The 13,833-nt window shown below is 33.4% G+C and overlaps 1 protein-coding gene across 5 annotated transcripts in view; it reads left to right on the top strand.

Annotated features, from left to right (window-relative positions):
• RAD51B (RAD51 paralog B) overlaps positions 1-13,833 on the top strand; it is a 764,513-nt gene that overhangs the window by 15,093 nt on the left and 735,587 nt on the right. For all 5 annotated transcript variants that reach the window (XM_076003923.1, XM_076003922.1, XM_076003920.1 and 2 more), the window contains exon 5: positions 10,382-10,518. In XM_076003923.1, coding sequence (XP_075860038.1) covers positions 10,382-10,518 — 137 coding nt within the window. The remainder of the gene's footprint in view (positions 1-10,381; positions 10,519-13,833) is intronic.

Raw genomic sequence — 13,833 nt, 5'->3', positions numbered from 1 at the left:
TGCATACACCTACATGTACACATGTGGAGGTAGGAGAGGGCAAGCAAAATGATAAAGAAAATGGGGCAAAATGCTAACAATAGGTCAATATGGTAAAGAATATGTAGGTATTCTATGTTCTATTCTTAGTATTATAATTTTCCTATAAGTTTAAAATTATATCCAAATAAAAAGTTAAAAAACATCACCAACACCATGATGTTTGCTGTAGGTATTTGGTGGATATACTTAATCAGAATTAAGGAAGTTTCTTTCTTTTCTGCATCAACTGAAATGATTATATTATTTTTCTACTTTGATTTAATAATATGGTAAGTGACATTTATAGATTTTGTAATGTTAAACCACCATAGCATTTCCTGGGACAAATTCAATGTAGTCATGATATATTATCTTTTTTATGAACTGCTGGATTCAGTTTGATAGTATTTAAGATTTTTTATATCAATATTTATGATAGATATTGAGCTGTAAGTTTTCTTTCTTTCTAATTCAGGTGCCTATCTGAATTAGAATCAAGATTATACTAGTTTGGTAAAAGGAATTGTGGAATATCTCTTTTTTTAATATTCTGTAATAGTTTACATATGATTAGAATTATTTGTTCCTTGAAGATTTGGTAGAATTCGCTTGAAAAATTGTCTGGTGTTAGTATTTTCCTTCTGGGAAAAATTTTTAAAAAAATTCAATTCTTTTAATGATTATAGTACTATTCAAGTTTTCTACTTCTTCTTGAGTAATTTTGATGAATGATATTTTTAAGAATTTGTACATTTTCTTTATGTTTTCAAATTTATTACCACAAAGTTATTTGTTGTATTCTCCTAACATTTAAATCTGGTTTTATATGTGGTTTTGCCTCTTTTTCTATTTCTAATATTAATTACTTTGTCTTATCTCTCCCTCTCCATTTAAAAAATCTTATCAGATGCTTGAGTATTTTTATAACCTTTTCAAAGAACTGTTTTTTATTGTTCTTTATTGCTCCTCTCTATTATTTTCTTGTCTTCTGTGTCCTTTATTTCTATTATTTTCTTTTTATCTCCTTCCATCTATTTTTTTCTGAGATTATTATTTTTTTCTTTTAACTTCTTAAATTGGACATTTAATCCATTAATTTTCAGTTTTTCTTCTTTTTACTCTGGTCTTTTAATGCTGTGAATTTCCCTTGTAGTATTCTCTTTTTTTTTTTTTTCGAGACAGAGTCTCACTCTGTTGCCCGGGCTAGAGTGCTGTGGCATCAGCCTAGCTCACAGGAACCTCAAACTCCTGGGATCAAGTGATCCTTCTGCCTCAGCCTACCAATTAGCTGGGACTACAGGCACGAACCACCATACCTGGCTAATTTTTTGTTTCTATTTTTAGTTGACTGGCTAATTTTTGGTTTCTATTTTTAGTAGAGACAGGGTCTCCCTCTTGCTCAGGGCTGATCTTGAACTCCTGATCTCAAGGGATCCTCCCGCCTTGGCCTCCCAGAGTGGTAGGATTACAGGTGTGAGAGCCACCGTGTGCGGCCAAATGAGTGTTGTTTTAAGCTGCTAAATTTGTTGTAACTTGTTGGGTAGCAATAGAGAACAAATACAGGTATCAGTGAAAATATCTAATTAATTGTATTGCATGATCTTTGTTTCTGGTTAAAAAGTCATAACTAGGGTCCTAGATATCAGGTAGATCTGGTCAGGGATTGGAGGGTTGTAAGGCCACTTGTTGAATAAACTTAGGCTACGTCCGGAGATGATTGAAGGAATAAGAATCAGTCTGGAAACACTGTCATTTTTATAGTTGCTCTTCCCTGAATTTAACTTCAAAATTTCCTAATTTATTTACCATCAGTTTTGATTAATGTGAATGTCACTGAATCTGGGTATATTTATATATTCAGTTATAATAACCAGATGAAAAGTAGAACTGGAGAAGTACTACTCATGCCAAAAGCAGAACCAGCAGAGGAGAAATCAGAGATACCAACTCTGCTGAATGGCTAAAGGGAGTGAACTACAGAGCTTTGTTCTATTCCCTGAGAATAGCAAATGCCTTACGTATGGAAGCACATAATTCTGAATTTCTTATAAATGAAAATTAGTAGTAAAGATATATTTGAAGTTTAAACTCTAAAAGTTTTTATTATGTGGAAATTAAACCAGTTTGTGGCCTTCTCATATGAGATAATGTAGATCAATATTTCTTAATCTTTTTTTCATTATTTTTCATTTTTATCCCCTAAGGAGTCTTTTTAATAATTTTTTCTTAACCACACCCCCATCCTCCCTGCCAGTGAAATTTTTTACCACACATATACCATATATCTGTTTTTGTACTGTATGTATGTCTGCGCTTTATATATAAAAAATAAAGTCCTCCCCCTCTTCCAAAACCAAGTTTTACCCTTGGGGTCAATATTACACTTGCTAAGAATGTATGAGATAGACACCATTGTGACTAGATAAAATTAAAGGTATATTTAAAGAGATTATCATAAAAGGTATTTTCGTAGTGTAATCTCAAGATTACAGGACTAATGAACTGGTCCAAACTTACATTAACAAAGAGACAAAACATCTGCATAGCTTAGTTCAAGAGTACCTCTAGGAGAGTAAAACTGTGCAATACTGCCAAATCTTTACAACACTAAGAATGATGATTATACCCAAATCTTTGCTATAAGTAATAAGAAGTGACGTATTAATAGCACATTTCTACATTATTTGTGTTTCCTAAGTCATTTTTATGCTTTATTCATGATTCAAGGAGTCTAGGTATCTTCCTTGCATGGGGCAATTTTGCTTTGGAGGTGACTTCCCTGTTTCCATATGGTAAAGGCAGGATGCTAGAGTTCCATTTTAGCATCTGTATTTTTCCTTGTAATATTGTAGTTCTTTTTCTTTCTCATTGGCAGGATTAGCTGTGGGCTCCATAATCACAGGAAATAATAAGACAGGGGTTGTAAACTTAAATGCCTGTGAGCACCAGGCATGAAATAGAAATGAATGAAACAGTGCAATGTAAGACATAAATGCTTTATTAGTCTATTTTGGCTGCTGACAACAGCAGAAAACATTTATTTTTCTTGATCACAGTCTTTAGGTAGATAGGACAGCGAAGGTGGGTCTTATCTCCTTCAGGCTGCAGTTAGATTCAGATTGGCCCCACAGGCAGAACAGCAGCACAAAGACTAGGGAGAGATTTCAAATGGGTGTTCCTTGAATATAATCTGCTGACATTATTTGTTTATCTTGTTCAGTGCTTTGAAAGGCAAGATAACCAGGTCTCTGTCCAAATACAGGAGTTTAGTATATGTGGTAGATTGGATTGTTGTTCCCAATTCTTTACTCACTCTGTAATTTAGAAATAAACAGTCTTCTCCCTGATGGTTTCCTAAGGCCTTTTTAATGCCATGTGTTTAATGAATGCTGTAAAATGAATGATTATATCCCTTGATACTGTTTGATTTTTTTTTAATGGTGCAACTTGGCATACTTGTCATTTCCAGGTCCCCTTGCTTTTTTCTCTTCTGTTCCCCACTTTCCTCTTTATCTTTCCCTTCCTGTTTAATTCCAAAACAGCAGCCATCAGTATGAAATAAGAGGGAGTAGTGGAGAGAATCCAAGGTATAAACTCTTCCACATGTTAATATAAAGTAATTTAAGAGCAAGGTTTCTTTCACAAGCCAAAGTACAACCTGGCCTTTTTGAGATTCTTTGCTTTTTTTTTTTTGTTTTTGTTTTCTTGAGACAGGGTCTCACTCTGTTGCCTGGGATAGAGTCCAGTGATGTCATCATAGCTCACAGCAACCTCAAACTCCTGGGCTCAAGTGATCTTCCTGTCTCAGCTTCCCATGTAGCTGAGACTACAGGCACACAACACTCTGCCCAGCTAATTTTTAAATTTTTTTGTAGAGATAAGATCTTGCAATATTACTCAGGCTGATCTCGACCTCCTGGCTTTACGTGATCCTACTGCTTTGGCCTCCTAAAGTGAGAGAGTTATTAGAATGAATTTTGTAGGTATGAAGACCTACTCATATTTCTACATAATGATTGAGCAAATGGAGACAAGTAGTTAGATGCTAGGGGTCATTAAAAAAATGTTATGAAGTTTCCACATGCTCTCTTGTCTCAGAAAAGAGTCAGGCAGTCCATAAATTTTCTTCTGTCAGGTGTTGGCTTTGCAGATTACCTTGTCCTGTTTCCCTCATCTTGAATGTGGGGAGAGTTAATAAGATTCTAGGTCCTAACAGGTCTTGGTTTCACATTATCTCAACTGTGTAATTTAATTTAATATTAAAATGAGTAAGCTTCATTTTTACTTTAGTACAATTACACTTTCTTTTCTTGGGAATACTTCTCTTTCGTCTTCAAACCAATTATTAATATTTGACTCCTTTCTGATATCTGAGTGATCTTCACTACTAGTTTTCTTTTAGTTCTTTTACATTTCTCAGGTAGGGTTGATAAACTTCACCTCTAACTATATGAAGCCAATTCTGTTTTACTGATGTTTTCTGTGTGTAAGTGTTATATTCACTCTGAGTTTCCAAGAAGCAAATAACTTAGACTCTTCTGGTTTGGCATGTTTTCTCTTTCTAACCACCATTGGGGCTGAAGCTGAGAGCTGAAAACAACTTGAAATTTTGTGGTTTGGGTGCTACAATTCAGAGCTAAACTATCTAAAGTAAAATTTATTACTGTTGAAATGTTTTTACCCACTAAGTAAACCTGAAAACATAATGAAATTTAACTCCAGACAGCCCATAAAATTGCATATGATATTATTATTATTATTTTTTGAGGCTAGGAAGAGAGGGAAAAGATTTATGAAGATATGAGATTGCTAAAGAATTAGAAATTAGTTATTAATATTATAATTTAAAGTAAATGCTATTGTCCAAACTCAGAAAAAAACTCAAAATAAAAAAAATAACCAAACAAACCCAGAAATCTCTTACTGTTATTCACATGATGTTCTACTTTCTTCAAGACTATGCTGAATCAATACATAAAAATAACTAAGGAAAATGCCAGTTGTACTTGTTTAACTTCTCAGATTTTTTTTTTACCTGTTTTCTTTAAAGATGAAATAGTAAATTAATACTTAATATTTTCATGGTATTTGATACTTTACTGAATATTTTCACATATATCATCTTTTTTTTTTTGAGACAGAGTCTCACTCTGTTGCCTGGGCTAGAGTGCTGTGGTGTCAGCCTAGCTCACAGCAACCTCAAACTCCTGGGCTCAAGCGATCCTGCTGCCTCGGCCTCCTGAGTAGCTGGGACTACAGGCATGCGCCACCATGCCTGGCTAATTTTTTCTATATATTTTTAGTTGGCCAATTAATTTCTTTTTATTTTTAGTAGAGATGGAGTCTCGCTCTTGCTCAGGCTGGTTTTGAACTGCTGACCTGGAGCAATCCGCCCGCCTCTGACTCCCAGAGTGCTAGGATTATAGGCGTGAGCCACCGCACTGGGCCTGAAAGCCTTTTTTTTCGGTTTTCTTAACAGCGAAAGACCGAATACAATACATTATTAGTAACACTGGGGACAAATTTGTTCTTCCTGTCACAGTAAAATGGATGAAATAAAACATAGGAAGCAACATGGCAGCAACTTAATTGGATTCTTTTGTGAACAAATGCTTTCAGAAGATGTATAGAAATCATTGAAGATGATTTTTTTTTTTTTTTTTTTTTGAGACAGAGCCTCACGCTTGCCTGGGCTAGAGTGCCATGGCATTAGCCTAGCTCACAGCAATCTCAAACTCCTGGGCTCAAGCGATCCTCCTGGCTCAGCCTCCCGAGTAGCAGGGACTACTGTGTTTCCCCGAAAATAAGACAGGGTCTTATATTTATTTTTCCTTAAGAAGACACCCAAGGGCTTATTTTCAGGGGTTGTGTTATTTTTTTTAAGTACAGTACAACAATCTACATTTATTCATATATAGTTAAGTCGTCATCTTCTGGAACATCATCATAACTCTCCAAACCCCTAATTCCATCCTGAATTTCTTACGACTCTATTTCCTTTAGAACCATTGGCCCCAGTCTCTCATGTGGAGCAATAGAGCTCTCATGGGGCAGATGAGAAGGGCTGCTCATCTTTACCACTTAGCCAGGAAATGCATGGGTTGTGCAGATACTCTTTGTAGCCACACCCATCACTAGGTCTTATTTTCGCAGTAGGGCTTATATTGCGCAAATACTTAGAAATCCTGCTAGGGTGTATTTTATGGGTAGGTCTTACTTTCGGGGAAACACGGTTACAGGCATGCGCCACTATGCCTAGCTAATTTTTTTCTATATATATTTTTAGTTGGCCAGTTAATTTCTTTCTATTTCTAGTAGAGATGGGGTCTTGCTCTTGCTCAGGCTGGTCTCAAACTCCTGACCTTGAGTGATCCTCCTGCCTCGGCCTCCCAGAGTGCTAGGATTACAGGGCTAAGCCACTGTGCCGGACTCATTGAAGATGATTTGAAGCATCAAGAATTAAAACTAATTATTAGATGTGGGAGGATGCTGTATTTAAAGCACAGATATTTCTAACATGGCCTAATTATCGTAGCTATGTTTTGTTTCAATACTAAAATGCACAAAGAATTCATTTTTCTGTGCCATTAAAATCTGTATTAGGGAAGATATATTCTCAAAAAATAAATGACTTTGTGAATATAAAACAATGATTAGTATATGAAGGAATTTCATGGAATAATGGTAATGTTTTAACTTTTTAGGAGTTTAGTTTGCGTATGTGTATGCATTTGTTGGAATTTATGAAATAGTGGACTTAATGATTTATGTATTTCATTGTATGTAAAATTTACTTCAAAATAAAAAAGAATCATGTGTATGGTTCTTTTTTGGTTAATGATATGCATATTGAATTGTCAGGGGAAAGTACTTTGACTTACTTTGAAATGCATAAAAAAGCCTAAGATGGATTGGTGAATGGATCAATCATATAATATGATATAGTAATTGTATAATATAATAAATATAATAAAAGTTATAAATCAGAGCCTTGGTAATGGATATATGGATGGTCCTTGTAAAATTCTTTCAACTTTTCTGTTTCATCATCCTTAGGCAATCTATTATAACACAGAAGTTGATGTCAGATGTGCAAAGAGTACTTTAGGATGTTATTAATGTTAATTTTTATAAAATGACCATTAAAGTATAGAATCTCTAGGTGCTCTGTAATGAGATGATGAGTAACCATGAAAATCATTTAAATCACAGAGCTGCTCTGGTTATCTCACAGCAAAGATTATAAAAGAGTTGTTGAACTTAAAAGATGGGTGAAGCATTTTTTAAAATGAAAAGACAAGATATATCAAATTTGCTGATCCTTTTTGTATGACAAGTGGCTATGTAATATGCTACATTGCAGAATTAAAATCAACCAACCAATCAATCAATAGAACACTCTTACTCTATTTCTTCAAAGTAAAGGTGATTTAACAATGACTGAGAGAGTAACAGCTTTTTTAAAGGCTAAGATAAAAACAGAGTGTTTCTAAAATCACTGTTTGGAAATATTTCTTTTATCATGTGATTTTTGTTGTCAAAGATATGTGTGTCTTATGAAAACTTTTCTATCTACACTCTTAAAACTTGGAACCAGGCACAGTGGTGTGCATCTGTAGTTCCAGCTTCTCAAGCGGAGGCAAGAGGATTGCTTGAGCCCAGGAGTTCAAGTTTGTGGCGTTCTATGATTGTGCCTGTGAATAGCCACTGTGTTTCAGCCTGAGCAACATAGCAAGGCCCCATCTTTAAAAAATTAAACAAATTTGGAACAATATTTTGTATACTCTGAAAAAATCTTTAGGATAAAAAGTTTCAGTCAATGGGGTTAGGGGATGGGGAAAGGGGAGATGTTGAAAGGATACAAAGTTTCAGTTAGACAGGAGGCATAAATTTTAATGGTTGATTGTACAGCTTGATTACTATAGTTAATAATGTGCTGTATATTTCAAAATTGCTAAAAGAGTAGATTTTAAATGTTTTCACGATAAAAATGATGAGTATGTGAGGTGTGATAGATATATTAATTAGCTTGATTTAATCATTCCACAATGTACTGTATACATACATCAAAATATCACATTGTACCCTATGAATATATATAATTATTACTTATCAATTTAAAAAAATAGTAAAATGAAACAGAAAAACCCTGCCACATATCAGGTAACACATGAATATCTTCATAGAAATTCATCAAACTGTTCGTATATGATTTGTGTACTTTTCTGAAAGATTGTTATGCTTCAGTAAAAATAAATAAATGTAATTTAAAAAAAGAGAGTCTCAGTAGATTTTTAAACCACTTGTTAAAAATTCACTGGTTTAAAACCACTTTTTGAAATGCAACATCTTTAGATTAGTGTGTAAGAACAATTAATTGACATGAGACAAGATGGAAATTTATTAGCCAAAATACAACAAAAAATTTTGCATAATTAATGGAAGATATTTAAAAATGAACATAGTGATTTAGTTAAGTCCAATAAATGAAGTATTTCTTTAATTTCAGTCCTCACATCTTTGCAATTATCCTTTCTCAGCTATTCAGCCATTACAATTAAGTACTGAAATAAGCCGAACTTAGGACTTGACATTTCAATCACTGAATTACAAAATATTTAAATCATTATTTAAAAAAATACAATTTTTTAAACCCTATACCTTGAGGACAATAAAAAAATACAAATAAAAAAATTATTTTTATTATCATTGTTCCACTAAAAATGATGTTTTCAGGAGAGTGAAAAGATCTTTTGTATGAGTAATAAATATGAAACTATTTTAAAGTTTGTAGTCTTATTCATTTTTAATTGCTATTTTGTGTGTTTTATACTATATAGAACATATTAGTAAAATAGTTTGTGTATAATAAATATGAATATATTGGAGGACCGTATTAAATTTTTTTTGTTTGGTTTCATTGGTTGGTTGGATTATGTGATCACAGAAATTTGGAGAACTCTTATTACTCATACCTCATAATCTGGCATACTATTATTGATAGCAGTAATTATCCTTAAAGTATAAATCATCATTTCAGAGATTATAAATCAGCACATAGTTTCTAACATGTGAGCATTTGTTTTTTAAGATTGAGCCTTGATAATTGAAGTTTACTTTTGGTCTCAATTCTAAAACAGGGGTTCTCAAAGTATAGAGCAGCATCAGCATCACCTGGAACTCATTAGAAATATAAATTCTTAGTTTGCATCCCAGACCTATGGAATCAGAAATGCTGGTTAACAAGCTTACCGGGTGATTTTAATGCTCACTGGAGTTTGAGAACCATTGATCTAAATGACTTAGATTCATGGATCATCCCTTCTTATTTCTTCCTACTTCATAATATGTCTGAGATAATTTCTTTAGGTCTATAGTATGTCTCAGTTTTAGCTTAGACATTTTTTCTTCTCAATCTGAGATTTTTTTTTCTTCCTTCCTGTTTTCCCTTCCTCCTATTGTGAAAAACTGTTCATTAGTGTTATTTTTACAAAAGGGATAGTGCCTTGGTTCATAAAATTGGGTGCCACAGGTAATGTGACAAATAGCATATATTTAAAGGAGATTTTTTAACATTTTAAAATTAATTTTGTTAACTATTTCCAGTTAGACTTGAATATGCATGTGATTAATTTCCTATTCTTTCCTGTCTATACTCTCTTGATTTTGAATTTTGTAATCTCAGAATAGCTTTCTGCCAACTAAAATTTCAAAATATATATTTCAAAGTATGAATCACCTAGACTCAACAATTGTTGAATTTTGTTTTATTTACTTTATTTCTCTTTCCACACACACAAATATACACACATTTTTTTCTGAGCCATTTGAAAGTAATTGTATATATCAAACCCTTCACCCATAAATATTTTATTATTTTTTAAAAAATATTTTACTCTTAAGAATAAAAATCAAAATAGCCCCTAATGGGACTGATACAATGTTATTTTGAAAGGCCAATTTACAACAAAATGCTAAACCATTTATTAAAGACTTTTGAATATTTTCAGAGTCCTACTATAAATGTCTTAATGAGGAAAAGGTATAGAACTCCAAGTTTTGAATGTATAAGTGAATGGAACTTCCAGCTTTTCTCAACCAAAGTTTCTCTTTTGAGCTACAAAATAAGAGGATGATTTGAGTGACTATTTTATCAATTTCTCCAAGGATAGTACATAATTGATACCAATCCATATGCACAGGGAAGAAGTTAATTACTTACAATGAATGTCTTAGAGCTTTGGGACCTAATTCTTTCCGAGGAGCTCAGGTTAGTTGGACTGCATATGTGGCAAGCTCATAAAAGGATTTTGCTTTGATTGGTGTGAGATGTTTATACAAATAACTTTTTTTTTTTTAGATTACAGGTCCACCAGGTTGTGGAAAAACTCAGTTTTGTATGATGATGAGCATTTTGGCTACATTACCCACCAACATGGGAGGATTAGAAGGAGATGTTGTATACATTGACACAGAATCAGCATTTAGTGCTGAAAGGTAGAAGATTTTATTATATTCCATTATAATGTTTTACTTTTATGATTTATATACAGCATGGAACGTTTACAAATAGTTAAACATTTACCTTTGTTTTTTTTTTAGAACACAGAATGCTAGATACTCTTTTAAAGGAATTTTTCTTTTAAAATTGACAAAGGAAGCAGTTTGTTTCTTTTTTAAAAAATTTCTTCACTTTTGAAGGAACTTTTTGTCTTTTCTATTCCTTTCTTACTGGTATAAGTGGAAATCCTGGATAAGCTGTGTTTTGCAGAAAGTCAGGAAGAAAGAAGTTGAGAAAATAGGGAAGAATTTAAGTAGAAAATGGGGAAGAGGGAAAACTAATAGGAAAAATGGCAGGTAAGCTGCTTTGGAAATATAGATGCTCTTCTACTTACAATGGGGCTACATGCTGATAAACTCATTGTAAGTAAAAAATATCTTAAGTCAAAAATTCATTTAATACTGCCAATAACCTCATTGTAAAGTCAAAAAATTATAAGTTGAACCATTGTAAGTCAGGGACTGTGTATAATTTCTAGCTGGAAGTAAAATATTAGTGAGTGGATACTCATAAGCAGGGGTGTTTATACATCTGAAGATTGAGTCAGTTCTGTCCTTAAGGTATAATATAGGTATAGTCCTTTAAGGCTTTCTCTAACTATGTCACTATGAATCAGATCTCTCCCTTATTTCTCTCTAAAGAGAGAAATCAAAGTATATTACTTGACCAGATGAATTTCAGATAGATTATTTTGCCTAGAGCTTATTACTTGCCTTGCTCTATATCTCTTGGTTATCTATTCTTTCTGAGTATATGCCACTGTCAGCTCTTTGAGTTTGTGTTATATCTTTGTATCTTCAAAGCCAAACCAGTGACTGATACATATTAACTGCTCAGAAAATGTTCATAAATAAATGAATTGGCAAGTGTTACTTCAGATGCTAAAATCCAGATACCATTTCTTAATAAAAGGAATGAGGATTCCTTGGGGAAATGACTGATTCTAGTTCTGGAGTAGGAAATTTTTAACTTGAGTCTGAAACATATTGGATAGTAAGAAAGCAATTAAAGACTCTTGAGGGGAGTGTCCAAAAGACTCACAAGGGGCTCCCACTGGCCAAAGATGAAACAAATTGAGCATCAATAAGAATAATAATGGCAGTGGATTAAAACATGAAATATTTTAAATCCATGAGTCTATAATTATAGTAACAGATGAAAGGGAACTAATTGATTTCCATTGAAGGATTCTGAAGAAGCAACTCATTATTTTTAAAATGTGTAAAAAAATAAAAATCCAAGCATGTATTCTTTTTCTACATGAACTATATTACTGAGTAACAACTAGGTCTTTATATAAATGTATTCCAGTAATAAATGAAGAAGGAATGATAGAATATCACCAAGTTACAAACACTAACAATCTAATGGATCTAGGGATTGAACATCACAAAAAGACAACTAGTCATTGGGATACTTCCAGATGGAAGAACAATCAAGCTTGAATGTGATCAAGTCTTCAGATTCAACTACCAGTCTGCAACATATATAGAGAACACAACACAGTACTCTAGAGGGATGCGATCAGCAGAACATCCTGGTTTCTTTAACAAATAAATTGTAAGATTAAAAAAGAGTTAGAGGAGGAGACTTTGGATTGAAACAGATTTAAAAGATGTAGATCAATTGCAATGTGATGAACTTATTTAGATCTTGACTTAAATAAATAGTTAAAAAACACATAGAAGCATAAACATGTGAGACCAAGGAAATGTAAACATGGAAATATTCATATATTTGATACTGAAGCTCTTAAAGATAGTGGTTCAAATTGTTCAAGTGAAAAGTACTTAAATGCCAATGACTAGCCTTCAACTGACAAAGCAAATAGGTATTAAATAGCCAATTAGCTCCTAGATAGCTAATGTATAAGTAGCTCTTACAAAGGTCCTGGGGAATTTGGTTAAAGAATTCAAGAATTAAGATTATTCTTTAAGATAACAGCAGTTCAATTTACTGTAATTGGATTCCTGCTTTCTGTGCATCACATGCAAAACTGAGTTTAGGATGTCTTCTTAAGGAGTAAACTGCTGCATGATTCCACTATTACTAGTATTAAAGTTCAGAGCAGGTTAAAAACCATATCAGTAAATTGGGTGATATCAGCATAAACACAGTAATAGGTGACCTGTATTCTGGATTGTCCAAATTAATTTGTGGAGATTTTTGTTTCTTTGTCTTTGCATATAAGCCGTATTCACTTTTTGGATCCTGCATGTTTACTTACTTCTCCTTCATCTCTTTTTCTGCCTATGCACATGTTAATACTTTCATCAGAGGCAGGTTGGAATATGAAGAGGTAAAATTTTAGCCCTTTTGTTGGAATATTTTGCATAATTCGTAAGCTCTTATGAAGGTCATTTCAAAGTAGCAATTGAAATTTATATTGCTTTTAGCTTTTTATTCCATTCTCCATAAGGCTTAAAAAGTGTGGTCATCTGCCTCCCATGTGGAATGGATTTTAAGGTCTGGTGATGGGGTCAGGTCGAATAAAAAATTCCAGTGCTCTTTGGTATAGACGCCAGATTTGACATTCTTACACTACCTTTTAGAGTTTGTCATGACGAGTCATAGATTGGAGTTGGCTCTATAATGTGTAATCACATTTCATTTGTTCTGTTGTTACAGGATTGCTTGATTCCTATTTGGAATTATCAGGGAAGGTTTGTCAGTCAGTTAGGAAATCATTCTGCTGCAAGTAACTGAACACCCAAAATAAAAAGAGCTTTATTTTTCTCACATAATAAGACCCGACTAGGTGGTTGATGGCACTGGTTCAGCTGCTCAGTGATGACAGAGAGACCCAGGGCTGGTATGTTTTTAGATATCATATCCAATCTGTGCTGAAGTCAGTGGGAAGGAAAAAGGGCCAGCTATATCTTTTATCAGGAAAGTATACTTTTTCCAGAATATTGGCCTCCTCCCATCTACAGATTTCATTTTCATCCCCTGAAATCCTGCAGATTTCTCACTGAGCCACCTCCATATGTAAAGGAGAATGGAAAAGTGAGGGGAAAGATCATTATAACAATCATGATGAGTTGTCTGGCTGGAGCTGGTTAATATTGCTGCCTGAATAAAATGAGGGCTCTTATGGCAAGGAAGAAGTGGAAATGGATGTTGGGTTGGTACTTACCAGTGTCTGGTCTGCTGGAATTGCTTCTGGACTTAGAAAAGAGGTAAAGCAGAGAAATATGAAACTCAAGAAAGAATATATGTTAGCTCTACATGTTTTAGGATTATCTTTACTT

This window comes from Microcebus murinus, chromosome 6, assembly GCF_040939455.1.
Source record: "Microcebus murinus isolate Inina chromosome 6, M.murinus_Inina_mat1.0, whole genome shotgun sequence".
Classification (NCBI taxonomy): Eukaryota; Metazoa; Chordata; class Mammalia; order Primates; family Cheirogaleidae; genus Microcebus; species Microcebus murinus.
The sequence above is the reverse complement of the archived record's forward strand: the minus strand, read 5'-3'. Positions and strand labels throughout refer to the sequence as shown.